Source organism: Temnothorax curvispinosus, unplaced genomic scaffold, assembly GCF_003070985.1.
Source record: "Temnothorax curvispinosus isolate PA1 unplaced genomic scaffold, ASM307098v1 QBEX01003639.1, whole genome shotgun sequence".
Lineage (NCBI taxonomy): Eukaryota > Metazoa > Arthropoda > Insecta > Hymenoptera > Formicidae > Temnothorax > Temnothorax curvispinosus.
In genome coordinates, this window is record NW_020213419.1 from 1 (window position 1) to 27,418 (window position 27,418).

The following is a 27,418-nucleotide window of genomic DNA, read 5'->3' on the forward strand; positions in this document are numbered from 1 at the left end:
CCGAATCAATTTTGTACCTGACGAAACACTCTTTAAATATATACCATTGAATTTGCCTAAACATTTTAATTAAATATTAAAAATTGCCTTTGAAAAAATAGTGTCGGCTTAGCCCCAGTCTCCCCTACATCATCTTTTTCTACTAATTAATGTAAACAACTTTTTTCTAAAACATTTTTTATTTGCCTTATACTTTTTGAGATATTCAAAAAAAATTTGGTAATTTTTTAAATATTTAGCTTATATCTTGATAAATGCTTGTCGGAGAGGAAAATGATACAAGACTTTTTGACTTGATATGGTCTCAAGAATATGTTATTGCAATAATACCCTAATTTCTTTAAATATTTGTGTATACATTTTCTTGAAGTTTTCATGTGTACACAATTATTTAAAGAAATTAGAATTGCAACAGTATATTCTTGAAACCAAATCAAGTCAAAAAATCCTGTACCACTTTTCACTCCGACGAACATTTATTGACAAACATCTATGGTAAGCTAAATATTGAAAAAAATACCAAGTTTTCCTTGAATATCTCAAAAAATATAAGGCAAATAAAAAATGTTTCAGACAAAAGTTGTTCATATTAATTAGTAGAAAAAGATGATACCATAAAAAGGGGGTTTTTATTTAAATAATTTGACTTGGATCCTATTAGGCTTAACTCAGGTCCCGGACTCAAAATCTAATAAAATTGTCTATTGGTCCTCCTTGAACTCTCCAACTTTATCTGAAACATTTTTCCAATAAATCAATACTTTCTGAGAGAATTATAACGGAGATGATTGGCACACGAAATAAAAATCACCTTGTTTATTTCATACATAATTACATATTAAAACATAAGAGTACGGGTTTAAGTATGACGTGTTCCGATATTCACTGTCTATACTGAAAATCTATGGTTAATGTTATACATACACTTTAGATTTTCAGTACTGGATATTAAAATATTGGAACGCAGTTTATACCAAGTTTAAATTTTTCTTACTTATGTATCTAATAAATGAAGCTGTCGCTCAGAAGAGTTTGATAGAAATCAAACTGCTTGGTGCTGCTCTGCGTGAACTTCCACTGATGGAAAGCAATGTAACACTGCAACATAATACAAAAACAGTAATTATTATTTACATCTAATTATATATTTTAAATATAAAAGTTGGTTAAGTATGAATCTGTATTGTGATATTCACTATCTATGTATACTGAAAATCTGTAGTTGATGTTACACGTATAGTTTGGATTTTCAGTATTAATATTGGAAAGTATATGGTTTATATCAAATTTAACTTTTCCTTACTTACATATCTAATAAATAAATTTTTTGCTCTTCTATCAAACTACTTGGTGTTGCTCTGGACTGCATGAACATCTACTGATGGAAAGCAATACTGTAACATATAGCATAAGAACAATAATTATTGTAAAATCATGTAAATGGTTAAATAATTATGGTTAAATCATTTAATTAATGATTAAACTGCTTTTTAGGAGATTTGGGATCGGCATATTTCTATCACGTATCTCCAACTAAGGGCTCCAGTTGGATTAAACTGTTAAAAATTTTGAAATGATTTTTATGATATTAACATGGTTTTTGCAGACCATTATGCCACGTAATCTTTATTTTTAGATTTAAAAACAAATTGCCAAATATATATGTACAATGTACATATTAGTAATAATTATACAAAAATACTTTTAAAAATATTTGTGTGAACAATATTTATTAAATAAAGAAAAATTACCTGAAATTAAAACGATTGTTTCTGTGCGGTGTCGTACACGTGATTGCGTGGTCCCACGGAGCCATGCAAGAGACAGCGAGAAAAGACCGGGAATGGTGGGGGTCGGTGCTGCGACCAAGCGCATAGCCACACACACTAGCGTTCTTTCCTCCACTTACGCACTCAGAAACGTTCTGTTTATCCGTGTGACAAACTCGTAATTTGAAAAGTTTGATGTTGATTATATAAGAAATATAAATTTTAAATTTTATCCATTTATTTTATTATCAATTTACTTACTGGCTTTTAATTAAAAATTAATTGCATATATAATTACCTTTTATTATTACAAAACAAATAACAAGTTATAAAATCAAATACCACCACTTATAAAATTTATCTTAATCACTTTTATTCCCCAAAAGTACAAGTCAGTCTCTTTTGATTTTATCACATTTTTTGATTTAGATTTTTCTTTCTTTTAGTCCAAAATTCTTTAACTGGTATATATTATCTGTGCAATACGTATAATTGTGTAATACCTTAATGAGATCAATAAGATGTTATTAAAATGTCATTTGACATTATTTTGCTACTTAAAGTATTATATTTCGACAATATATTGCAGCAATATTACTGTAATATTTCAATATTATTTAAAAACGTGTAATACATCAGTAATATTTCTGAAATATTTCATTGTAATACGTAATATTTCCACTATATTGCAATATTACTGCAATATTTCTGCAATATTATGTGCTGTGTGGGATATGTATGTATATATGTATGTATCCACACACACATACACGCATTGCCCACACAGCACATGATATCATTCGTATATACTGAATTAATACTCAATATACTATAGATGTACACAAGATATACTGATAATATCTCTATAATATATTTTGCAGTATATTATTTTACTGATATTTTAAGAATATTCGAAATTTATCAGTAATATTCGGTCTATTTATCGAATATTTTCAGGATATGCTAAATTTATCAGAATAGTATATTATTTTACTGATATTTTAACAATATTCGAAATTTATCACGCGGGCGGCAGCGCGGGCTCGCGCGGCAGGAGAGTTCGGTTCGCGCCCGCTACGCGGCGCATCGTCAGTATTCTTTTGTAATTAAGATTCAACATTGACTTCTCTATATCTAGGGCAGCTCGGCTGGGTTTCTCCAGCGTTCTCAAGTTTGCCAGTCAGGATGTGCTCACTAGCAGAGCCTCTGACTTAAGACCTAACCCTTTTTGTTTACGAAGTGTGCTCCTCATCCGGGACCTTCGTTTATACCTGCTTTGCAGGGCATTAAACTTTCTTCGGTAAGAGTCGACAGTGAGCAAAATTCAAAAATTTGTTTGCATTAACGCAACAAAATTATTTGTTTGATTTGTTAACAAGAAAAATATTTTCTAGTAGATACTGGTAAAATGTGATCAAAATATTTTTTTAATATACTCACAATATACCAAGAAATATTCTCAGTATATACTGAGTAAGTTTTTAGGGCAGACATTAGAACATCCTCAGTACGTTCTCAAAATATCATAGACGTATTTTGGATATCAACAGGATATATACAATCTACGTTTGTGATATACTGAATACATTCTCAGGATCTACCTCTGTGCTGTGTGGGTGTTGAACGTATTGCACACGCGTATTGCAAATCAATTAAAGAAAACAGCAACTTGTTATAAAATAGTTATAAAAACTAATGTTGAAATTTCAATAAGGGTGTTTACTCAAATTTTGTAAAAAAAATTCTCAGATTTTCTAGAAATTTTACTCCAAATTCACACTTTTGCATTGTTATTTAAAAACAAAAATGATTCAAAATGAGTAAAAATAAAATAAATTCACAAATTGCATGTACAAATGCAAATGTTTACAAAATGCAAGTTTTAATGGCTTGCTAAACTTTTTTTCAATCTTCCGCTGCTTTACACAGTAAAGCACTTTCTAAATAAAAAGAAAAACATAATATAGACAATTATATATTTGAAATATATAACTATAGTTATAGTTATTACTAGCTGGTTACCCGGGCTTCGCCCGGGAGTTGTTTTTCTTAAAACAACTTCATTTATGTTTCAATATCCTTATTGTGGACAAACATAAGGAGTGTTCATAGATTAAACATGTCGTAACCAATCTTTTTTTACTCGATCAATTATTTTCAGAAAAATTGGAAAGTTTCTGATACCGGTTTCCAAAAAAGATCGGTAACGAAAAATTATACAGTTTATAGCACTCCCCGGGAAATTCTACCCCTGTTTTATATACAATTCTTTAAGATTCGGTCAATTATTTTCCAAGAAATTGGAAAAATTTTTGATACCGGTTTTCCAAAAAATCGATAACAAAAAATTATACACTTTATGGTACTCCCCGGGAAATTCTACCCTTAATTCATATACAATTATTTAAAATTCGGTCAATGATTTCCCGAAAAATTGGAAAAATTTTGGATACCGGTTCCCAAAAAAATCGGTAACGAAAAACTATGCACTCTATAACACTCCCTGGAAAATTCTACCCCTATTTCATATACTTTTGGTAAAAATTCGGTCGAATAGTTTAAGAGTGTATAAAGAACATACATACATACAAACATACAGACATTCTATTTTATATATATAGATACAGGGTATCTCTAAAGTCTGACCCAACCCCATGGATCCCAGAAACAGCTTTAGATAAAGAAAAATGTTTTAGATAAAAGTTGTAGGATATTAAGGGGAACAGATGATAAAAATATGGAATTGACTTTGAGCGATTTTTTCAAGGCCAGGTCAATGTGATCTGTCTTCTTAAATACCCAGTAAGCAAGAAACATCAATAAACATTTTAACTACATTGCAGCAACGTTGTAATGTTAATGCAATATAGTTAAAATGTTTTTTGACGTTTCTTGCTTACTGGGTAGAATATCCCATTTTTTATTGCATATTCTTGCCCTTGTCAAGACGTTTTCAAAACACTATAATGAAGCTCTATTTTATTAAGAATTTCCTGAGATATTTTAAATTTACTTTTCGATGACTTTATATTTTTATACGCATAATAATAAAAGGAATCGATTTTTGCAAAAAATTATTTGATTGTATTTTGTAGAAATATATTTACCTCGGCGGGGGAACAGGTGGAACGTAGAAAGGGAGGAAAAGAGCGTCGGAAAAAGGTGTTATAAGGGAGAGGGAAGGTGGAAGAAGAAAGGTAAGCGTGAAGGAAGCCGAAAGGAGGCGAGGTGAAAAATAAAGCGGGACGGCAGAAATCTGTTGGAGATGAGGAGGGGTTTTTTCAGTTCCTCGGTTGAGGAGATTATGGTGTCTTATGCATCCAGGCAATTGACACAGCACCAGTAAGGGCCCGGACACACACTTCTGCACAATGCATAATGCGTAAGCATAAGAAAATTGATTGGTCTATTTCCTTATGCACATGTGTATGGACCAATCAATTTTCTTATGCTTACGCATTATGCGTTGTGCAGAAGTGTGTGCTCCCCGCTTAAACCTTGTAAAACATTACCACTAAACTAGATGACCTTATCAATTTGTTTAAAAAATTTAAAAATAATATATAAAACATTCAGTCTCTTCTGCTGGATTAGGCGATAGATATCGATTTTCTCGAAAAATTCCTCAGCTCTTAATTCCAAATCCATAAATTCTCTCAACTCATCATATTTATGACATTGCAGAAATACATGTCTAATTGTAAGATCCTCTCCCTCATAGCCACACTTGCACCTCTCATTATCGATATCCTTTTCTCTTCAACGAGACTCCGAGATTATAGTAATTAGCCCTGATTCTATTGTATAATGTGACAAAATACTTTTCCAGGTTAATGCCCCGAAACCAGGGTCTCACTGCAAATCGGTCGTATAAATTATTAAAGTAGAAGGCACCCTTGTGCGCAGAATCACGAATTATTGATTCCTGGGTTGCATCCCACGTTTCTTTACGAATCAGCATTACAAGGTCCTCAACCGGGATCTCGATAGAAGGGTCCGCCTCTTTATCAGCCGCTTCCTTCGCAAGAGCATCCGCAAGCTCATTGCCAGCAATTCCCACATGTGCGGAGATTCAAACGAGCACAATTCTTTTACCATGAATTCTTTCTAAATCATATATCAATACTCTGGCCTCAGTAACATATCTATTTTTGTGGACATTAAGGTGATTGTTACGGATAGATTCCAAAACCGATTTGCAGTCCGACAGTATGACGATATCATTGCTTCTGCTATTCGCCTGTACAAGCATCAACTGTAGAGCAGATTTAACTGCAAAAGCCTCAGCCGTGTATGACGTGCACAAATACGGAAGACTTATTTTATATGCGAAGTCCTCGTCGCAGATGATCATACTAGACCCAGTGGAGCGTTTAGACTCATCGTATGACCCGTCCGTGTATATTATCTCGGGGGAACGTCCCAAATCGTAGGCATCAACTATCTCCCGGATGAGAGAGCGGTCCGAGTACTTGCGATACTTTCTGTCTCTGCCGATGTCAGTGTCAACAGCGGGGATGAAAGTGTGGGCACCAAAGGATCCACAGAATATTTCAAATTTTCTAACTTCACCAATATTGGCTCTAAGTAAGGTAGCCTTCCTCCAAATCTCAGACAGAAGCGAATATCTGTACATTGGCTGGCGAAATCGGGCGTAGCTCTCACGGTCCGTCAAGCGTTGGAGCTTCTGACATAGTCCACTTTGATTGTAAGCGATGGCTTTGTTGACAAAGTTTCTGCCCAGCATAGTGGCTCGATCCCTAAGTAGCCTGACCTTCGACTCTGCAATAATTACATTGTTTGGGGTGCTATTTCTATAACCGAGTGCCGTGTGAATACTCAAATACTGGGCCCTCTCCAATTTCAATTGAAACGCAGAGTCACCAGGGAAATACATAAAATTACCGTAGTATGTTATTGACCTGACGAGGCTCTTATAAACCATGAGGGCTGTATTTATTTCCATGCCTCTAGATACCCTGCACAGGTATCTGATAATGGAGTTTGCTTTATATAGTATCTGATAATGGAGTTTGCTTTATATATCTTGCCTCTAATTTCCTGGACCTGGCGGTGGAATTTGAGACGGTTATCAAGTCAAATTCCAAGAAATTTTGCCTCTGCGCTGTTGTGGACCTCACAGTCTCCGATGCGGATGAATAAACTCCTGTCGACATAACCACTCCTAGAGAACTCGCCAAGCACCGTCTTCCTGGGCTCGAGGTCCAGGCCCATTCGTCTAAGTCGCGCGGCAACAATATTCACAGCCCGCTTGAGGAGGAGACAATTACGCGCTCGGTTCGGGCTACAAATATATAGGCCAATATTGCCCGCAAACTCCGCCGCCTCGACACTCTCCGAAAGATCTGCACATAAACCTTGGGTGAAAAGAGAGTATAATGCCGGACTCAGAACAGCGCTCTGCGGGAGTCCCTTAAAAACCAGTCGATCTACAAATTCGCGAGAATTAATTATAAATCGAACTCTTCTGCGGTATAGCCAGTTACTAACGAATCTAACTATACCGGCGGGACAGTCTAGCGCTCTCAACTTATCCAACATTATACGACATTCTACGCTGTCATGAGCAGCCGACACATCCAGAAATGCCGCCAGAGTGTATTCCCCAGTACATAGAGAAGCCCTGATGTCCGAAAGTATCCTGGTCAAGTTATCCGCGCACGATTTACCCCTCCTAAAGCCATTCTGCGACGAGCTAAACTTGTCCTCACTCTCGGCCCACCAAATCAGCCTCTCATTTATCATACGCTCCATCAATTTACCGACACAGGATGATAGGGAGATAGGCCGGACCTTCTCCCGACCGGGCTTGTCAATAAAGATCACCTGGTAATCTAACCAATCGGATGGTAAGACACCAGTCCGCTATACGGCGTTGTAGAGCCCAATCAGGCACACCTTACCAGGTTCCGGGAGAGTCCTAAACATTTTGTACTCAACGCCATCGAGTCCCGGAGCAGAATCCCTTCCAATCATCCCGATAGCTCTATCAAGCTCGGAGCGCAAGAAAGGGGCCTCCAAATTCTCATCTGCATAGCCACTACCATAGTCGGTCATCGGTTCAGTAGCAACAGATGGAGGGGCGAGGTTATCAATGGAGTGTTTAATCTCGTCCTCTCTTCACTTCGTAGCCCACGTATTCCACTGAACATTCTTCCTGGCATTCTTAAGAATACGCATAGTGTTCCACACGTAACTTAGGCTTGTGAAACGACTGATGTCCGCACAGAACCTCTCAAAGCTCCCCTTTTTCTTGCTTCTAATGGTACTTTTAGCAATAGCGCCCAGCCTCTTGTACTCAACCCAAGCTCGGAGACTTTTACTTCTCTTGAATTCCGCGAACGCAGTCTTCCTGTCACGTATAACTTCTTCACACTCTGCGTCCCACCATTTGTGGGACCTCTTGCGTATACCGGAATCCTCATGTCGAGAAGAGTTGGTTGTGACGTGACGTCTTCCCGAGGCAGCGGCCACCGATTTTTTCAGGATATCTATAAATTGGTTGTAGTACGCTTCAAAGTCACGACCCGATATTAGAGATAAGGGAGGATTTAATTTTACCTTCAACCAGATCAGAGAAACGTGACCAATCGGTTCTCTTGGAAGAGATCCGATTCGTGATCTTTCTATATATTTGTGTAGGGTTGTCAAAGGAAAATACTATTGGAAAATGGTCACTATCCCAGGTCTCATCCATCTGTCGATAAGTGATTCCGTCCAGAACCTCCCTCGTACCGAACAGCAGGTCCAAGTCACGCTGACCTCGGAAGCTCACACAGGATCTGGTGTTGGTGTTTACGCAGAAAAAGTCCTCTTCTGTCATCATATCGCATAATATTTCACCACAGTTTTTAGTGGACTGACAGTTCCAAATGATGTTATGGGCGTTAAAATCACTCAGAATGATGGTATCAATTGTGTTATCATTAATGGCTTTGAACACCGGCCCAAGGACACGCCTATTCATGGGCTCGCTGGGGTGTCTGTAAATGGCAACAATGTTTAAATTATTATGTAGGTTTCTCGTTTTAATACAAACCACATCATATCCAACCGGGAGGCCGGTAACAGGCAAGACATTAAACTCAATATGGTTACGAACGGAAAACGGAACGCCACCGCTGCCAAGCAAGTTTCTGCTGTGGACAATCTTGAAACCAGAAAAACTGACCAATTTTCGATCAGAACACCGAGTCTCAGTGAGAACGACGAGATCATAATCCATAACACGCTTGAAGAGTTCATTTTTACTAGTCTGGTATCCGCGACAGCTCCATAATAAAGAAACGAATTTTATATACTAAGGGGTGACAGATCTCTCGTCTCTAGCGAAGCCTCCTCCACTCACATAGTCATACTCCTCCCGAGTTTTACATCCACTACTATTCCGGGGTATTAACTTACTCCTTTGGCTAGAATCGTTGAAGCCCACCAGGGCAGCGTTCAAAAATTCTCTTGCTTCCAAAATTTTTCGCAGTATCTGCAGGACTTTGTCAATAGCCTCTCTGATGTGTCGGCGGCCTCCCAACCGCGATGGGGGTCCACACGCTCAGCATCCGCTTCCCCACGGACAACCTCCGACCAGGCTGCCCCATTACGTGCCGCCGTGAAGATAATACTTTTCTTTTCTTTGGGGATATCCCCCGCTTGAGTATCAAATTGCCTGTAATGATCCCTCACGACATTAGCGGTACCTGTATGCGGATCTCTTCTGTTTCTGTCCGCGCGTGGGGGGGAGCCCCGAGCAACGTCCACACGTAGGCCACGATCCGCCGGTGCCCCCTGTCTATCACACTCTTCACTATCCGCGTCAGCGCACGACCCACCCTTGGTGGGTGTCGGCAAGGCCGGCCAGGAATTCGGACTCAAATACCTGTCGTAAGAACGCGGTGGGACCGCCCTGTCTCTCTCGACTATCTATTCTCAGAACACTGTGAAAAGATATGTTTTTGTAAGCCATTACTACGTTGATATTTTTGTTTTTTTCATAAATAGGGCAATCTCTAAAAGTGGATTTATGTGGTCCACCGCAATTGCAACAACGGAGTAACTTTTCGCAGTGGCCGTGGGTCTTGTCACCACACACGATACATCGGGTCTCACTCTTGCATGCATTCTTCGTGTGACCGAATCTAAAACACTGTCTAGCTTGAGGCACGTACTAACCCTGAGTCCGACTTCATTAGAAAAATCTTAAAGTCACGGACTTTTTCTCTTTAAATGTAATAATAATATTATCTGTAGCCACTAAAGATATTAGCTATAGGGTCCCACTTTCGTCGATACATACGATCCAATTTAATGATGTTAGATTTGTCCTTTATACCGGCCATAGGTCGATGATCGACGATGGCCTCCTGGCGGAAATATTTCTACAAAATTAAAAAAAAAATAAAAGTGTACTACAAAAAATAATTGCCAAAATCTATTAAATTCTACATGAATTTAAGAAGTACTACAAAATCCTACATAAAAATGCTAGAATTGGAACACTTTTGTAAATTTTTGTATTTTTTTAGTGCATCTTGACCTATAAATTTTTCGGTAAAACTACGCCAAACTACAACTAATACTGATATTCTACACATTTCTATATCTATTTGAGTACAGTAGAGTACTACAAGAAAATACTAGAATTAAAACACTCTTTAATGAGGAAAATCACCCGACATAAAAAAAATTATATTTATTTTGAAATTTTATTACTACTTTTTAACTTTTCTTAAGATGCAACTTATGTTTATAAATATTTTCTCGTACTTAAAAAACACACTTACTTCGATGGGATTCGAACTCGAGACCTCGGGACCTTTGGATCGTGAGCCAACCGTCTTACGTGGTAGACTACTTCTTAATTTGATGTAAGTGTTATATACATATAGTCTACATGTGTCATAACCAGTGCAATTCAGTTTAATAAGAGTAATAAAATTTCGAATCGGATATACGAATATAATTTTTTCTTAATGTCGGGTGAATGTCAGAAACCAGTGCCGGCTCGTTACAAAATAAACCTATTGGGCCAACGTCGCGCCGCGCGATTACAAAAAAAAACTTCTTTATTCTAACTTATCTGTAAAATAAAAAGCGAATTATTATAAAAAAAACCTCACAAGCATCACATACACACATGTCTAAAACCGCATAACCTGGAGAAAAAAATCTCTTATTTATTCATATTAGTTTATATTAGTAGATACATGATTATATATGATCATATAAGAAATATATGAGAGGATATAATTATACATGGCCATATATAAGCATATACATATGCCATAATTATATACTCGGGAAAAAATACCTCTTATTTGTTCATATTAGTAAATATATAATTATATATAGTCATATAAGAAATGGAAATATAATCTTGAACAATATTATATGGCTAAATCTCTTTAAGTATAACTTTATATAGTCATATATGGTTTTATATACTAGTATATTATCATGTGTGATCATGTAAAAGTATATTTATAAGGTTAAACATAATCATATATGAATATATACTCTATAATGGATCTATTCATATAAATTTGTATAACTGTTATAATATTCTTCTAATAGCATATTATTTTACTTGACAATATCAAATTAATATGAAATATATTATTTTTAGTTTCAGTTTACACAATTGCGTTTTAAGTCTGACAAAGTCCATATATTGGCACGCAGTGCCAATTTAAAAAACTGAAATATGTATTTAATAATAATTGATCGATTGTGAAATATTATTAAGCATCAAGATCTGCTTCGACCGAAAACGGCACTTCTCATTGCTTATATGTTATTTTAAGTTTTCTTTTTTTTCTAATTTTGCATAAGATACTTAATTGACATTTTTTCAATTAACATATTAATTTTTTACTTTCCATGGAAAAATTGAAGGTTTGGTTGAAGGTCTGTTAATTTCCATGTAAAATTGTAGTATCTTATTGTTACGTCCAACCCCGGGATTAGGATATGAAAATCTGGGAAGCAAGGGAAAGGCTAACCAGAGGGGTCGGGGGAAGAGAGGACGCAGCTAGATACTTACAAATGTCGCTCGCAGGTACGCGCTCTGAGACGCGTGGCGCGAGCCGAACGCACTTTTATGACTCAGAAAGGGTCAACGTCCGTAAAGACGTTAGGACGCCTTTCGTGAGCGGTGCGATCGTCGGTCCTTTTTTGAGTCAGAGAATTTAATCCCTTTAACTCAGGATCGGACCTTGTGCAATTTCGAGAGAGGGAGGTAATTTGTGGGCGAGGTCTTATTTAAAATAAAAAAAAAAAAAAAAACATTTAATTTAACCTTACTAACAACTAAACATTTATTACAATAAAAATGATATTTGTTGATAACATTGAGCTGAACATTAATTACATAAAAATAGTACTTGAGAGTAACATCGAAATTGTGAGGCAATTGAGATGAATGAACGGAAGCGAAATGAATGTCATTAGTGTGTGTGAGTGTGCAGTTATCGCGGGAGTTACATAGGTGCGGGGGTGGTCGGGCAAGATCTTTAAACCTACTTGGAAATGAACATCCTGTCCGCTATTATTACAATTGAAATCAGAATGTGATTACATGAATTTGGGTAGGTACGTGTTATATGTGTGTAAACTAAATTAATCGGGCTTAAAATTAAAGTGTATGTAAATTAATGAAGTTAAGACATATGAAAAAATAAAGGTTATTTCTATAGTTATTAGTCTAATGTTATGGTCTCGGGATCGCCTATGTCCTCGAGATCGAGAGTCGAGGCGGTTGAGGAGGTCGGGGACGGACTTTGGGAAGAGGAGGGGGAATCGGGAGGTTTTAGGAAGTGGGCTGGATCGGGGTTGACGGGGACCACGCGAACCGGGACCACGCGAGGCGGGACCACGGGAAACGGAGTCACGCGGCAAATAGGCCGAGAATGTTCAGCAATTGGGCAAGAGGGTAGGACAACTGGGCGATAAGACGTGATAACGGGGCGATTCTGATGTGAAGAACAGGGTTCCTCCGAAAAACCTGGTAGGGGCGGTGGAATGGCGAGTCGCGGAGGACCGGCGTTGAGCTGCTCTCGGGGGAGTTCGACCTCCCGTCGCGCCCGCTTGTTCTGTCGGTTTCTCTGTCGCTTGATCGTGCGGAGATTCTGTCCTCGAGGGGGTAGGACTTTCGTGTCCACTAAAATTATTTATTTATTTAGTCGATCTCTCTCGGACTCGGTCGAAAGTGAACAAAAAAAAATTGTCACGAGCTCGAGGGGGGGGAGGTCAGTGGACAGGCCGAGTTCGCGACAGCGACGAAGACGCCGGGAGCCAAGTCAGGCCCACGACAACGCCAACGACCGCTGGGAACCTGATGCCTACACTGACCGACCCCAAAATAATAAGCTTCCGGAGATCCGACAGTCGATAGATCGTTTAAGAAGGGGGGCGATAACGCGGAAAAGGAAAGGATCAAGAGAATTACGGGACTTACTACTTGATGAATTTCTGGTGGTTGTTGATTCTCTCTGAAATGGACGTTGGACTCGTCGGTGGGTGAGTCGGGGGCGACTGATGGTTCGTCGGATCTGTTGCACTGACTCTAAACGTGGAGTCGAGACTCGAAACGAATGAGATTCAGATTATAATACCGAGCAATGCAGACTGAAACTTGGAGGGCTGAGAAAATTTCTCTGAGGGCGAGTCCTGCGACGTCGCGATTTAAATAGGAAGGTTCGAAGGATGGAAGGGGTGGATTTCGTGTGGGATGTGTCTGGTTTTCGTTTAAAGGATTTCTGGTTGGCGGGATGTTTCTAATTATTATTTAAGGGAATTCTTATTGGGCGAGATGTTTCTTGTATACGAAATGTAGCCCTTGAAATTGTCGGGCATTTCGATCCCATCCCCAAGCCTCCGCGATATTATTGGTGAGGCCGGACGAGAAGCTTCCTTCTCATTGCTTGAGTACTTAAAGTACTATATTAAATGGTTGCAACCATGCGTTAATTTAACTTCTCGTATATCAGTAAAGAGCTCTATCTTTTGTAAATATTACTTTTCGTGCTGTGTCAAATTGCGTTAATTATTCAAAGTAAAAACGATACTATTTAATACGATTTCTCATTGTCAGTAAAGATCTTACGGACGCATTACGAATGTTATTTAATTAGAATTAACTACTCGACTTCTAGCGATCTTTCTTTTCAATTTCGATTTATTGTGAATACGATGTTGCTCAGTTGCAATATGTGACATGTTCTCTATAATTTCTATATTATCTTGTTTGATTTTATGGATTAATGCGTTTATTTGATACGAATTAATTGTGTCTTCGACTAAAAATTAATGCTCGTGGCAATTATAGTTTATAATAAAACTTTCTTATTAACCTGCTATTTATGAATAATTAGAATTATTTCTTCATGAACTTCTGTGATTTTACGTTTATTTAGAAACAGTTTATTAATCAGAGTTACGCATTATTCCATCAATAATATATATTCGTTTCTTGTAATTTATGATTGCATTTATGGTTTGTCTTTTTACATTGATTAAATTAATGGTCACTTCAACTTTTTGAGATATTCATTATTTCAGGACACATTTTAATTTGCATAAATGGTTGCATGAAATGTGATACTTTCTTATTAAAATCTTATTATTTTTTTTCATTGAGAACATTGAAATAAATACTTGTTCTTAAAAACTTGACACTATTTAAAGTGAATTGGCCGTTAATAACTTTATGTATTCTGATTGATTAATTAATATGCAATAATTTCTTTATGTGACTTCTGATTTATATGCTTTATGACTTTATGTGATTTCTGATATTTGTGAATTCTTATTTATGATTTATGGGAATTTTTACGTATTTAATTATACATCGAAAGACTTAATAACTTATCAAAGATTATACTGTGCGATAAATATATCAACTAAACTTTATCAAATTACATTGAATGTTGCTTTCTTAACATCTCTCTCTTAGTTTACGTTCCTTTCGGAGCGTGTACATTTTTTGGTCTTTCGAGCCGGATAAATAAGAAGCAGTTAAAGATAAATAGTCTGAGTTAATTAAAGTCTCGAATGTACAGCCGGATGGTGTTAAGGATGCATAAAACGATAGTACGAAAATTGTAAAGAGCTTTTCACGGAATAATACTTTCAATTCAACTCGGGCTTCATACTTTAAAAATGCGCGTTCAGCATATAGCGAATAAACTTGAGCAGCTTTTAGCGCTCAGTATAAACATTACGGATGCATACGATATTTTCATTGGAATAGGACTAACGAATATTTTTAATCAGAATATTCAGCTGCAACTTTCGGAACTAAGAAAGATTTGGAATCAATTTCACATTGTTCATACCGCAGTAACAATCTCAATACCGAAACTTTCAGTCGAGGAACAACGCAAAATACAAAATCACTTCTGCTTTACAGAAAATGTTTACGATACGACCAAAGAGGTTTATTTGAACTCGTTCGAAAGATTCACTTCGTTGTTGGAACGATATCCGAGTTCTGCCACAGACATTTCGTCAAATCCGTCAACTCCGGTTCCATCAACGTCAAATCAGTTAATTTCTGTTCCATCAACGTCAAATCAGTCAAATTCGGTTCCCTCAACGTCGAGTCAATCAGTGTCTCTTCCTAGTGCTGGGCTGACCTATTTTCCAAATGCAAAGTTGCCCTTTATAAAAATTCTTCAGTTTGACGGAAATGCGGAGAAATGGCTTACGTTTAAAAATCTTTTTCATTTAATGATAGTTACAAGCCCTACGCTATCTGCTGTCAAAAAACTGCAGTATTTGAAAACTCATTTATCGCGTTCAGCGTTCAATTTAGTTCAGCATACGGCGTTAACAACGGAGTATTTTCAGAAGACATGGGATGCTCTTATAGAATTCTATGAAAACACGCGATTATTAATAAACTCAACGCTTCAATCCTTATTCAATATAAAACGCGTTACAAAAGAATCAGGAGCTACAGCAATTGTATTCAGAAGTCATGCAATTATATCGGATTTTTGAAACGTTAGAATGTCCAATCGAACATTGGGATCATATTTTCATTTGCACTCAGAAATTAGATTTAGAATCAAGTAAATTGTAGGAAGCTCAATTAGGTTCCAGTAGAAAAGCTCCTTCATGGAAACAGTTTTGTGAATTTTTATTCGCACGAATGTCGTCGTTACAGTCCTTTAAAAGTTCTCAGCAGAAACAGTTTTCAGCAAAGGTTCATCATCAAGGCAAATCTATCGATGCGTCGTTTAATCAGAAAGGAGGTTGTATTTTATGTAAAGAAAGGCATTTCATATCCTTTTGCCCTAGATACGTGTCAAAGACGACACAGCAAAAATTAGCATTCGTATCCACACATAAGCTTTGCTATAATTGCTTAGGACTACACCGAGTCTTTCAATGTAGAATCACTAAACGTTGTCAGAAGTGCGGTCGCAAACACCACACTTAAATTCATTCAGCGGATTTCTCCAAATCCAAGGGAAAGGAGAATAATAATAACAGACAGGAACCCTCTTCCGATACTTCATCAAAACAGAATGCTAAGGTTTTACATTCTCATCATGACGAGTTGATAGGATCGTCAATTCTATTGGCGACGGCTAGAGTTTTGGTTATTTCTACAACAGGTCAATCCAGAAAATTGAGAGCACTCGTAGATCAGGGTTCAGAGGTGGCAACTATAACGGAGAGAGTTGTTCAACAACTTAATTTACCTAGAGCAAATTCCGCAGTTTCTTTGACAGGGATTGGTGCAAACAATAACAAGACCAAAGGGATTACCTCGTTTTTGCTTAAACCACACTTTTCATCAGAGTTTGAAGTTCACATACAAGCTTATATTTTACCGAAATTGACTTTGTCTATTCCTTCTCTCTCACATAATAAGGATAAATGGGATCATTTGAATAATCTAGAATTACCTGATCCACACTTTCATAAAAAAAAAAATCGACTTAATAATCGGTGCTGATATATACATCAGTCAAATTATAAAAGACGGAATCATTAAAGGAGAACCTGACACTCCTATAGCTCAAGCCACAAGGCTAGGTTGGATCGTTTCAGGGGTAACAAGTCCTCGCACAATCAATCCTAGAGTTCAAGGTTATCATGTCTCAGTCACTGATGATCTTCACGATCTTCTTAAGCGTTTTTGGGACACAGAAGAAATTTCAACTACTGCTAAGACATTAACAAAAGACGAACAAGACTGTGAAGACCATTTTAAAGCTAATCATTCTCGCGACGCTAATGGTCGATACATTGTTAAACTTCCCTTCAAAGATTCACCAAACAAACTTGGAGACTCAAAGGCTAAAGCTATTCGGATAATGACTAATTTACGTCAAAGATTTTCTAACAACGAGTCTCACGCGAAATTATACGAAAACTTTATTGAAGAATATGAAGATTTAAATCACATGAAAAGAGTAAAGAACACACGGGATGAACCAGAGAACGTTTATTATCCACCACGGGGTTTACCGGGAACATAGTCTGAGCACGAAATTGAGAGTTGCCTTTAACGCGTCAAGTAAAACAACTACCAGTTATTCAATTAATCAACTTCTCCATCCGGGAGCAAAATTACAAGTTAATTTATTTAACGTTCTTATATGGTTCAGATCATTCCGATATGTTTTCTTCGCTGATATAGAGAAGATGTACAGACAAATACTGATACATCCAGATGATTGGAATTTTCAAAGAATTGTTTGGATAGAGCTTCTTGGTAGACTCATTGTATTTATTCTTGTAACCGTTACTTATGGGTTTATATGCGCTCCATTTTTGGCTTTGCGCTCATTTAAACAATTAATACTTGATGAAGGACATAAATTTCCTCTCGCAATTCCTACCATGGAAAACGGAAGGTATGTCGACGATTTTTTCGGAGGAGAAGACACAATTCAAAAAACTCGTGAGGTTATTGAGCACGTGGATAGGCTCTGTATGGCGGGCAATTTCCCGCTGAAGAAATGGGTTAGTAATGAACAAGCAATTCTTAATTCCATTTCATCAGATAGACGAATAGATACATCATCGGTTCAAATAGATGAATCCTCAATGATACATATACTTGGTTTATCGTGGAATCCTTTGATCGATCAATTTAAATTTACTCTGAATCTTGAGGAACCTAAGGTAATCTCGAAACGTACTATTCTTTCAACAATTTCCAAAATTTTCGATCCTTTAGGATTTATCTCACCTATTACTATCACAGGAAGAATTATATATTATTCAAGAACTGTGGTCAAGTGGACTTGATTGGGATGAAAAACTCCCTCCCGTATTTTTGAGTAAATGGCAGCAATTTCTATTACAGTTACGAGAAGCTTCAAGCTTTACCTTTCCAAGGTGGATCGGGTTAAATTCAATCGATTCATTCGAGGTTCATGGATTCAGTGATGCATCTCAGAATCCAATAGCAGCAGTTGTTTATTTGCGATCTTGTTCTTTAAATAGCTTGACTACCATTACTTTGATAGTTTCGAAAACAAAGGTTGCACCATTGAAAAGATTAACAATTCCAAGACTTGAACTCTTAGCAGCTGTTTTGCTCGTAAAATTGATGAAATCCATTCTTCTCACACTCAATAGACCTCACTTACCATTGTTCGCATGGATAGACTCAAAGGCTGCTAACATATGGATTAACAATCATCCTTCTCGGTGGAAGGAGTTTGTCCATATACGAGTTTGTTTCATTCAGGATACTTTGCCTCAGTGCAAATGGGGATTAGTTCCAGGTTCAGAAAATCTAGCTGACTTGGCAACAAGAGGTATTTCTCCTGCTCAATTGAATAATAGTTCGATATGGTGGAGCGATCCAGAATGGTTATCAAAAGGTAGCTCCGCATGGCCAAAGAATTCTTCATCAATCGTTACTGAGAATCTCGAAGAAAGAGAAAACAAAGTGCATTCTTGTTTAACAACGAAAAATACCAAAATTACTGCGAATTACGGCTTTATGTAGAAAATTTATTTAATTATACATTGAAAGACTTAATAACTTATCGAAGATTATACTGTGCGATAAATATATCAACTAAACTTTATCAAATTACATTGAATGTTGCTTCCTTAACATCTCTCTCTTAGCTCACGTTCCTTTCGGAGCGTGTACAGTGCTGGATGAAAGGGGAGGGGAAAAGAAGTATGATGTTAGGTCGTATATGGCCAGGTTGGGTTACGGGTATATGTGTAAAGGGTTGGGTACGTCTCTGTCACGTTTTGACTGTTATTGTTCGTCCGTTTTTGGTCAATGCATTTAAGCAATTTACCAGGGATTTGGACAAGTCGTGTAAAGGATATTATTATTATATTTATTATTTGGGACCGAAAAGATATCCGAGTTTATACGTTTGTGAGACCTGTAATCGGAATGGGTAGCAAGCACGTGGTCTCAGCGTAATATCAGATACTCTTTATTCGTACTTGTACTTCGAGCGCCAACCCTCGACTGACTGTTACAAGAGAGAGCCCTCGCGGATGCCGGGTAGCCCAAGATGGATGCCCCGGGGATAGGTATATTATTATATAGAGAGATCTAACATCTCTTCCCCCCCCAAAAAAAAACATTTCTTGAACATTCGAACATTGAAAGAGAGATAAAATAAGAAAAAAAATTAATTTAACAGGGATTACTCATCCCGGCCTGGTTAATGACAATGTGATGGGGAATAGCGATCTGGCGGGACCCCTTTATTTGTGCGAAAAGAGCGACGCGGGCCCACTTCTGCTTCTCAGGTGTTCCGGTGTGGAACCCCTTGCATATCGGGGTCTTGAGTGTTTTCGCTTGCGTCTTCAGGATTATCGTCGTCTGATTCTTGTTCTGGTTCTGGGTGAATTTCTGGTTCAGCTGCTGGCTGCATCGTAGCAGGAAAATCAAAGTCGTCAAGTAGCGTATTGTTTCCGTTAACCAAGTAGGTAAAACGCTTCTTCAGTTGGTTTGCATGCGCCTTGACCTCGCGATCGCCCATTGGCGTCTGGGCACGGACGATGTAATAACCAACAGTTCCACATCGCCTAACAATTGATCCTCCATTTCCAGCGGTTGTTGGAAAAAATCTTGACGAACACATCTTCACCGGTCTCAAACTTCTTCCACTTGGCGCCATGGTGTTCGTTGAACTGCAACTCCATTCTCATGTTTCGCTCATCCAAAAATTCGCTACGTGGCTTTAGCAAATCCAGTTTTGTCTTCATTTCACGGCCCGTCATCAGTTGGAACGGTGACTTCAGCCCAAGAGCAAATGAAGGCGTGTAGCGGTAACACAACAGGAACCTTCAAAGGACTCTGTCAGCATTTCCTTCTCCATCGAGTTTCTTGAGCCCTGTCTTCAACAAATCGTCAAAACGCTCGGCTTGGCCGTTTGACTGCGGGTGATACGGCGTCGTTTTGATGTAGTAAATACCATACTGCATGCAGAAGTTTTCAAATTCCTTCGATACAAATTGTGGCCCATTATCCGAGACCAGCGTGTCGCAGAGTCCTTGTCGCGAGAATACCTCCTCAAGACATTCCAATGTCTTCGTCGTCGTGGCTGCTGTCATTCTGAAAACTTCGGGCCAATTGGTAAGCGCGTCGACGATGACCAAATAATAGATTCCATTTACTCGGCCGGCAAAGTCGATGTGGATGCGCGACCATGGGGCTTTCGGAATTGGCCATGATCTTAGCGTGCACTTGATCGGCGTCCTGGAGTTAACGGCGCATTGCTCGCAGCTTTTGACAGCTCTCTCAATGTCGTTGTCAATGCCCGGCCAGTAAACTTTACTGCGGCCGAGCAGTTTCATGCGGGCCACTCTTGGGTGTCCAGCGTGCAGTTCCTTGAGAATCATCTGTCGGTAACAATCCAGGACAACGATGCGATCGCCAAGAAAAACGCAACCTTCGATGGCAATCAACGAGTCGCGTCTAGGGAAGAATTTAGCGACGGCCGTATCTTGGATTTGCTTTGGGTGCTGCGGCCAACCATTCTCGACGTATGAGAGCAGCTGCTTCATCACGTCGTTCTCGCTGGTTTCGACCTTCATGGCCTCGAATGTGACCGGAAGGGTTTTTGCTGTTTTGATGGCGAAGCATCTGGCGCTGGCGTCTTCATTAACTAGAGAATACATTCCGAGGGCGCCTTGAACACCGGAAGAATTTTCCTGCACAGCTCCGTCCTTTCCGTTCGCCTCTTTGCTCACCTTCCTCGGGTCGTTTATAATTTGTTCTTTCCTCGTACTCTCGTTCGCAATTATTAAAGCAATGACGACGTCCTCGTCCAATCGTTCATGCTTCTCGATGAGTCGCGAGATGAAGTCGGCATATGCGTGTTCTAGCTCTTGGTGTTGACGTAGCGGATCTCAAAGTCGTAGGCGAGCAAAATAAGTGCATACCGCTGCAAGCGGCTAGCGGTGAAAACGGGAATGCCTCCCTTCGATCCGAAGATGGCAAGAAGTGGCTGATGGTCTGTTTGGAGCTCGAACTTGCGACCATATATATATATATATATACCGGTGAAACTTGCGGACCGCAAACGTCAGAGCCAAAGCTTCCCGTTGAACTTGTGGGTAGTTTCTCTCAGCTTTGCTAAATGAGGATGCGGCATGCATGACCGGTCGACGAGTCCCATCTGGCATTTCATGGAGAAGCACCGCTCCCATACCATAGCTTGACGCGTCCGCTGCCACAATGATTTTCTTTGACGGGTCGTAGTGTGTAAGGGACAAATCGGAAGTGAGGACGTTCTTGATCTTTTCGAAAGCTTCCTGATGAGCTAACTGCCACTCGAACTTGACGTCAGCACGGAGCAGCTCATTTAATGGTCCTCTGAGATCCTTTAGGTGCGGAATAAATTTCCCATACCATGTTACTGCTCCAAGAAAGGCTTGAAGTTGCTGAATGTTTTTCGGCGGTGGAATACGCTTGAGTGTTTGAATTTTCTCAGGGTTCGGTCGTATGCTATCGGCATCGACGATATTGCCGAGAAACTCTAACTGCTTTTGCGCGAATAAACATTTCTCGAGCTTAAGATGATAACCGTAATCCTGAATGCGTTTTAGGTTTTCAAAAAGATTCTTTCGGTGGTCCTCTTCATCGATTCTTCCAATGATGAAATTGTCTATGAGCGAAAATACACTTTCTGCACGGCTCATCATTGTGTCAACTAATTGCTGAAACGTTCCTGGTGCTATCTTGATGCCGGGTTGCAAACGGTTTACTTGAAACAAACCACAGTGTGTATTGATCGTCATCAGTTTTTTTGGCCTCATCGTCGAGTTCCACCTGCAAGAAAGCGTCCGAGAAATCAATTTTGCTGAAGATACGGTATTAAGATAGCTTTGCGTAAATTTCCTCTGGTGTTTTCAGTGGGTACTGGTTCGGTTCAAGAGCATCGTTGAGTCCAGTGGAATAGTCGCCACAAAGCCGTATTCTGCCGTCCTTTTTCTTGACAGCGACGAGCGGTGCGGCGTATCGGGAGTATTCGACGGGACTAATGACGCCCATCAGCTGCAGACGCTTCAGCTCGTTGGCGATTTGCTCAGCCGCGGCAAATGGAACCGGGCATTTATTACGGAAAACGGGCTGTGATCCCGGTTTCAAAGTTAGCGACGCCTTCATTTTATTGCAGCGGCCCAACGAATCGGAGAATAGGGCTGGGAATTTCGACTTTACTTCCTTCTCCAGACCCGCTGCATCAACAGCGATGAAAGAGTTGCAGATGTTAGCGATTGGTATGTTCCACAGGGCGAGCGCTTCCATCCAGTCGCTCCCGAGTACGTTGAGGTTCAATGCTGCGACATAACACGGTCCAGAATTCTCGCGGCCGTGCAACTTCAAACGAGCATTGAATTTACCTAGCATCTTGAGTGGGTCACCTGATGCACTAAAAGCCTGCTCTTCGCAATCGCATAGCTTGGGTGATCCGAGAGTTTTCCAGTTAGCGGACGAGATGATCGTCCAATCAGATCCGGAATCGAGTTGCAGCCTTAGCTTGGTGTTGTCAATCTCGGGTTCGACAAATCTGCGAGTCGACACGGACATCGTGCTTACCGCTTTGCTGCTTTGCCGTCCGAAACGTGGCTTCCGGTCAGTTGATTCGCAGTAGCCCTCCTTGTGGCCGGTGCGCTTACATGTCGGGCACTGCTTGGTTAGGAAAGAACATTCGCTCGGAAAATGAATTTCGCCGCAGCTCCAGCACGGAAAACGCGCCTTGACGGTCTCCCCACTGCGGCCCGCTAGCGCCGTCGTCTCGGTACTCTCTCCCACTTTGCTGTTCGAACTCTGCTTGTTGCCCTTTGTACGTTGCCTCCGTTGGATTGTCAGTACGTCGCTCAGCTTTGCAGCTTCTGGATCTAACACCATTGACTTCTCTAATCTCAGGCTGCTCAAACGCGATGCAAAATTTACCACGTCCCCCAGCTTAAGTTTGGGGATCAGTTCTCTGGCCGCGTCGTCGGCTGCCGCCTCCCGTTGCATCTCCTGGCTCTCCATCTTGTTCAACAGTTTTTCTAGCGTTTACGATTCTTCTGGCTTGTTGAGTCCTTGCACAAAAATGAGCACCTTGAGATCGTCAGCGGAGCAATTTGCGATATTGAATTTCTCGCACTTGAGATTGACGCGAGCAGCGTATTCGGCATAATCTTCATGCGGTTTCTTCGCGACTTTGAGACACTTGTATCGGAGAGCAAAGTGTGACTCTTTACGACCGAAGATTCGCTTGAGCGCGGTCACAGCGTCGTTGAACGAAATGTCAGCCTTGGTGCGGAGAAGAATGGTGTTTGCGAACCTATCGAAATCTATGGTGGAGAGCTTCTCAGTTAGTAAGCTGACTTTCGCTTGATCGTCCATCATCGCTGCCTCTACTGTGAAAATTGTTTCATACCTCGCATACCAATGCTCGAACGTCGCGTTGTTCTCAGCGCTGTAAGCAAACTTTTCCATGCGTTCAGCAAGGTCCTTGTGCAGCGAGTAGGCTGGCATCGCTGGCTGCCGGACCGCTGGCTGTTGCGCTGCAATCTGTTTCAGCAGGGCTTCGATTCTTTGATCGGCTTTTTGTTGCTTGGCCATTGCATCCAGCAAGGCTTGAATCGTTGGGTCGGCATTTTGAGGTTATGTTACGCGCGGAAGTAATTTACAGCCAACCAATTTACCAAATCAAATTATTGCGTGAATTCTATTATCCTCGTCGCCACTGCTGAGACCTGTAATCGGGATGGGTAGCAAGCACGTGGTCTCAGCGTAATATCAGATACTCTTTATTTGTACTTGTACTTCGAGCGCCAACCCTCGACTGACTGTTACAAGAGAGAGCCCTCGCGGATGCCGGGTAGCCCAAGATGGATGCCCCGGGCATAGGTATACTATTATATAGAGGGATCCAACAGTAACCAGGATCAGTTTTATCTATTTGATTATAATTGGGATAATCAACGTCGAAATCGACAGGAATAGGTTTAAATGGAAGTGCGTTTTCTAGTTGCAATTGTTGGAGGAAGGGGAGAGGATCTTGATTAGAAATGACTGCTTGTTTGATCTGGAATCTGATTCGTTTAATTCGAACGCGCCTACCTCCTTTCTTCGTCATTCAGCCGCGTTCACGAAAATTAATTTTAAGTTCGCCACACTCTTCGGCAGCGCTCTAAAATCAATCCGCCACACCCTCTGCTCGCCACACTCTTCATCAGCGCTCAGATCGTCAGCGTAGAGGTCAAATTCACTTTCGGGAATTTATCGAGATTGTCTTTTCTGGAAACCAACCCCGTAATCGCCACTCTTTCGGCAGCGAAAGTACTGGATCGCCACACTCTTCGTCAGCGCCCCAGCACAGATCGCCACGCTTTGTCAGCGGAAACTGCGAGTCGGAATGCCAGAAGTGACAGTGATTATTACGACTCCCAAGAATTAACCCTGTAATCGCCACGCTTTTGGCAGCGAAAGTACCGGATCGCCACACTCTTTGTCAGTGCCCCAGCACAGATCGCCACGCTTTGTCAGCGACAACCGCGAGTCGAATCTTAGAAGTAATCGATTATTGATTAAGAATACGAGATGAGATTCCAGATTTTCAAACTTGTTCTTTTTCAACTTATCTTACCTTTATTCTAAAAATCTCAGTACAACTTGTGCGTGCAGAAGCGCGGTCTTGTGAAGTATGAGAGTACAGGGACTAAGTCCCAGAATTGAGCGCGAATGGTCGAACTTAGCGTATAATGGAACGTAGGAAATTGAATAAGAGCTAGGAGAGAGTCTGAGATGTCAAGACCGAAGTTAAAACTTATCTGCTCTTTGCGGTGTTTTTCCGCCCTATTTATACCCGAAAAAGACCGGAATCTCCCGCGCGAGATTCCCGCCTTTTTCTACGCGTCTTAAGGGGGAAGGTATTCTAGAAGCTTCTAGAACATTCTAGAAGCGTAGTTTTGGGCCCATCTGGCCCCCAGCCCTTCAACGTACTCCGATAAGATAACATAGACATTTACGTTGACTCGACCGTCCCCTCGGAATTCCGAGCTAACGTGCCTCGTCTAAGCGTTCAAAAGTGCATCGTCGAAATTTTAATTAATATATAAAATTTCAGTACGTAACAGTCTCTGTAAAACGCCATGTAAAATGTATGTGATTAATGACTAAATGTACAATTGTAAAGGATTTTGGGAACGTTTTTCCCGGAAAAAAAAAAAAAAAAAACGTCTTTCCAACCCCGGAAGGGGAGAGAAATAAAGATAATTGATTGATTGATTAATTGATAGATATATATTTAATTTCTATACTGGCAAAAGAAATTTATTATTTTGTTTATCTTCTTTTTGCTAGAAATGTTGGAACTTCATAAAATTCATAGAATAATAGCATAAAATTCATAGAATTATATGCTAATAATGTGGAAAATTTCTTATAGAAAAAAATTTATGAGCTAAAAAAACGGGCACAGTAACAATTGTGCCGCAAGCAACAACGTAGAACTACGTCAACTGTCACTATTTGGAATAATGGTTACTTACTAACAAGACTTTTCGGTTCGTGAGTACTACATACTCCTAAAATTTGGTATTACTTTTTTCAACACTGTATATTAAGTATTCGAAGAGTCTCGAACTAGGATTTATCATTCTTTCTTGTGTTGCACAGATTGTTCCGTTCTATTCTATTCTATTATAACAAATACTGTTCTAATTAGTAACAATCTGAATAAATAATTAAATCAAAAATGTATATAATTTTGTTCTTATTAAATTGATAATTTTTTATATAGTATCGCGTTTATTTTTTATATAATACCTATAAGCATAACCAATCTAGATGTGCACGCTGTCTGATGGGTTATATACATATAAAACGTAAAGACGTTTTTTAGATATGGGTGCTGTGTAGAAATTAATATTTAAAAAATACGGTAATTATTTATTCAAGGGCGTTTTCCGAATTTTGATATTTTTTGCGGCTCTCTTGATAAAAATCTTTGTTGTGACTCCGACAGTGATAATCAATCGGGGGAGCCAGAAAAATATGTACCTTACCTATTTATATAGTAATAGTGTGCTTTGTAAAGTACATGCGTAAACTTTTCACGCGTAGAAAGTTGTAAACCTATGTAGCATCTTGTTTTGCGCGGAAAGTGTATGCGTGGAGGCAGTAGGTTCCGTCTCCCTGTGGAGGGCTCCACCTCCAAAAAAAACTAACCTAACCCAACTTAATTGTTGTGTGGATGGAAAAGTATATGTGTGAATACAATAGAGGAAGCCAAATTAATAAATATCTACTAATAATTATGCATAAAAAAACAGGTTTCCTCATATAGGAAGCAATGTGCAAATTTTTACTTGCACACTTAAAAACTATGAAAAAGCAATGTGCAAGTTTCTACTTGCACACTGCTTTTTTGCACACTTTCTTTTTTTTTGTGTATTATCAAAATATTTAGTTCATCATTATTTTGCAGGATGTGCGCATATTTCTTGACGGAGCAAAGAATGGAGCCATCGTAATATCGTTAGGAACGAATATGAAATGGAAACATCTCAATTTAAACACGGTTAAAACTGTTATACTGGCTCTGTCGAAACTGAAGCAACGAGTGCTGTGGAAGCTAGATATTAAAGTGGCATTTGAGATACCGGAAAATGTAATGGTTATAAAATGGATGCTTCAAAGCGAAGTTTTATGTACGTTTCACAGTTTCTATGAATGCGCGAGAAACATGAGACACATATTTCTACATAACATTTGTTTAACTAGCTATTGCTTTTCGTATATTTGTTTTCAACGTAAACAATTTTTTTAAACAAGTTTCAGCTTTCTTTATCTTAATAAAGATTCTTGTTGTTAAATAAGGATATCTATAAAATTTGAGTATTAGATACATTAATGCAATAGATATCATTTTCTTAAAACTGCTTTGAGAAAAATGAGATTTATGATTATGAGAATTACTTACTTTTACGTAACACCGGTTTGAATTGTTACTTTAATTACTATATAGTGTTTTATTAAAACATCGCGATAGACATACACGAAAACATCGCACATACAATAAATATTTTGTGGATAGATTGGTTATTGACTAATTACAGCACAACTATACTTCGTCCAACGAGAGATTGAGAGTGGTTGTGGTCTGCGCATAGGCGGGCAAAGTGGAGGGTAA

The 27,418-nt window shown here is 39.2% G+C and overlaps 1 protein-coding gene across 1 annotated transcript; it reads left to right on the forward strand.

The window, feature by feature from the left end:
- The first annotated feature begins 922 nt into the window (after positions 1-922).
- On the forward strand, positions 923-27,418 carry LOC112452703. Its single transcript, XM_025013041.1, has 3 exons — positions 923-1,119; positions 26,714-26,936; positions 27,345-27,418. The coding sequence occupies exons 1-3, from the start codon at positions 997-999 to the stop codon at positions 27,416-27,418; spliced, it is 420 nt and encodes a 139-aa protein (XP_024868809.1). The 5' UTR covers positions 923-996.

Bases quoted from the DNA above. Each gene is read 5' to 3' on its own strand.
- LOC112452703 (XM_025013041.1), top strand. From the start codon at position 997: ATGTATCTAATAAATGAAGCTGTCGCTCAGAAGAGTTTGATAGAAATC. The intron at 1,120-26,713 runs GTAATTATTATT...ATTATTTTGCAG, and splicing joins TGCAACATAATACAAAAACA to GATGTGCGCATATTTCTTGA. The intron at 26,937-27,344 runs GTACGTTTCACA...GACTAATTACAG, and splicing joins GCTTCAAAGCGAAGTTTTAT to CACAACTATACTTCGTCCAA.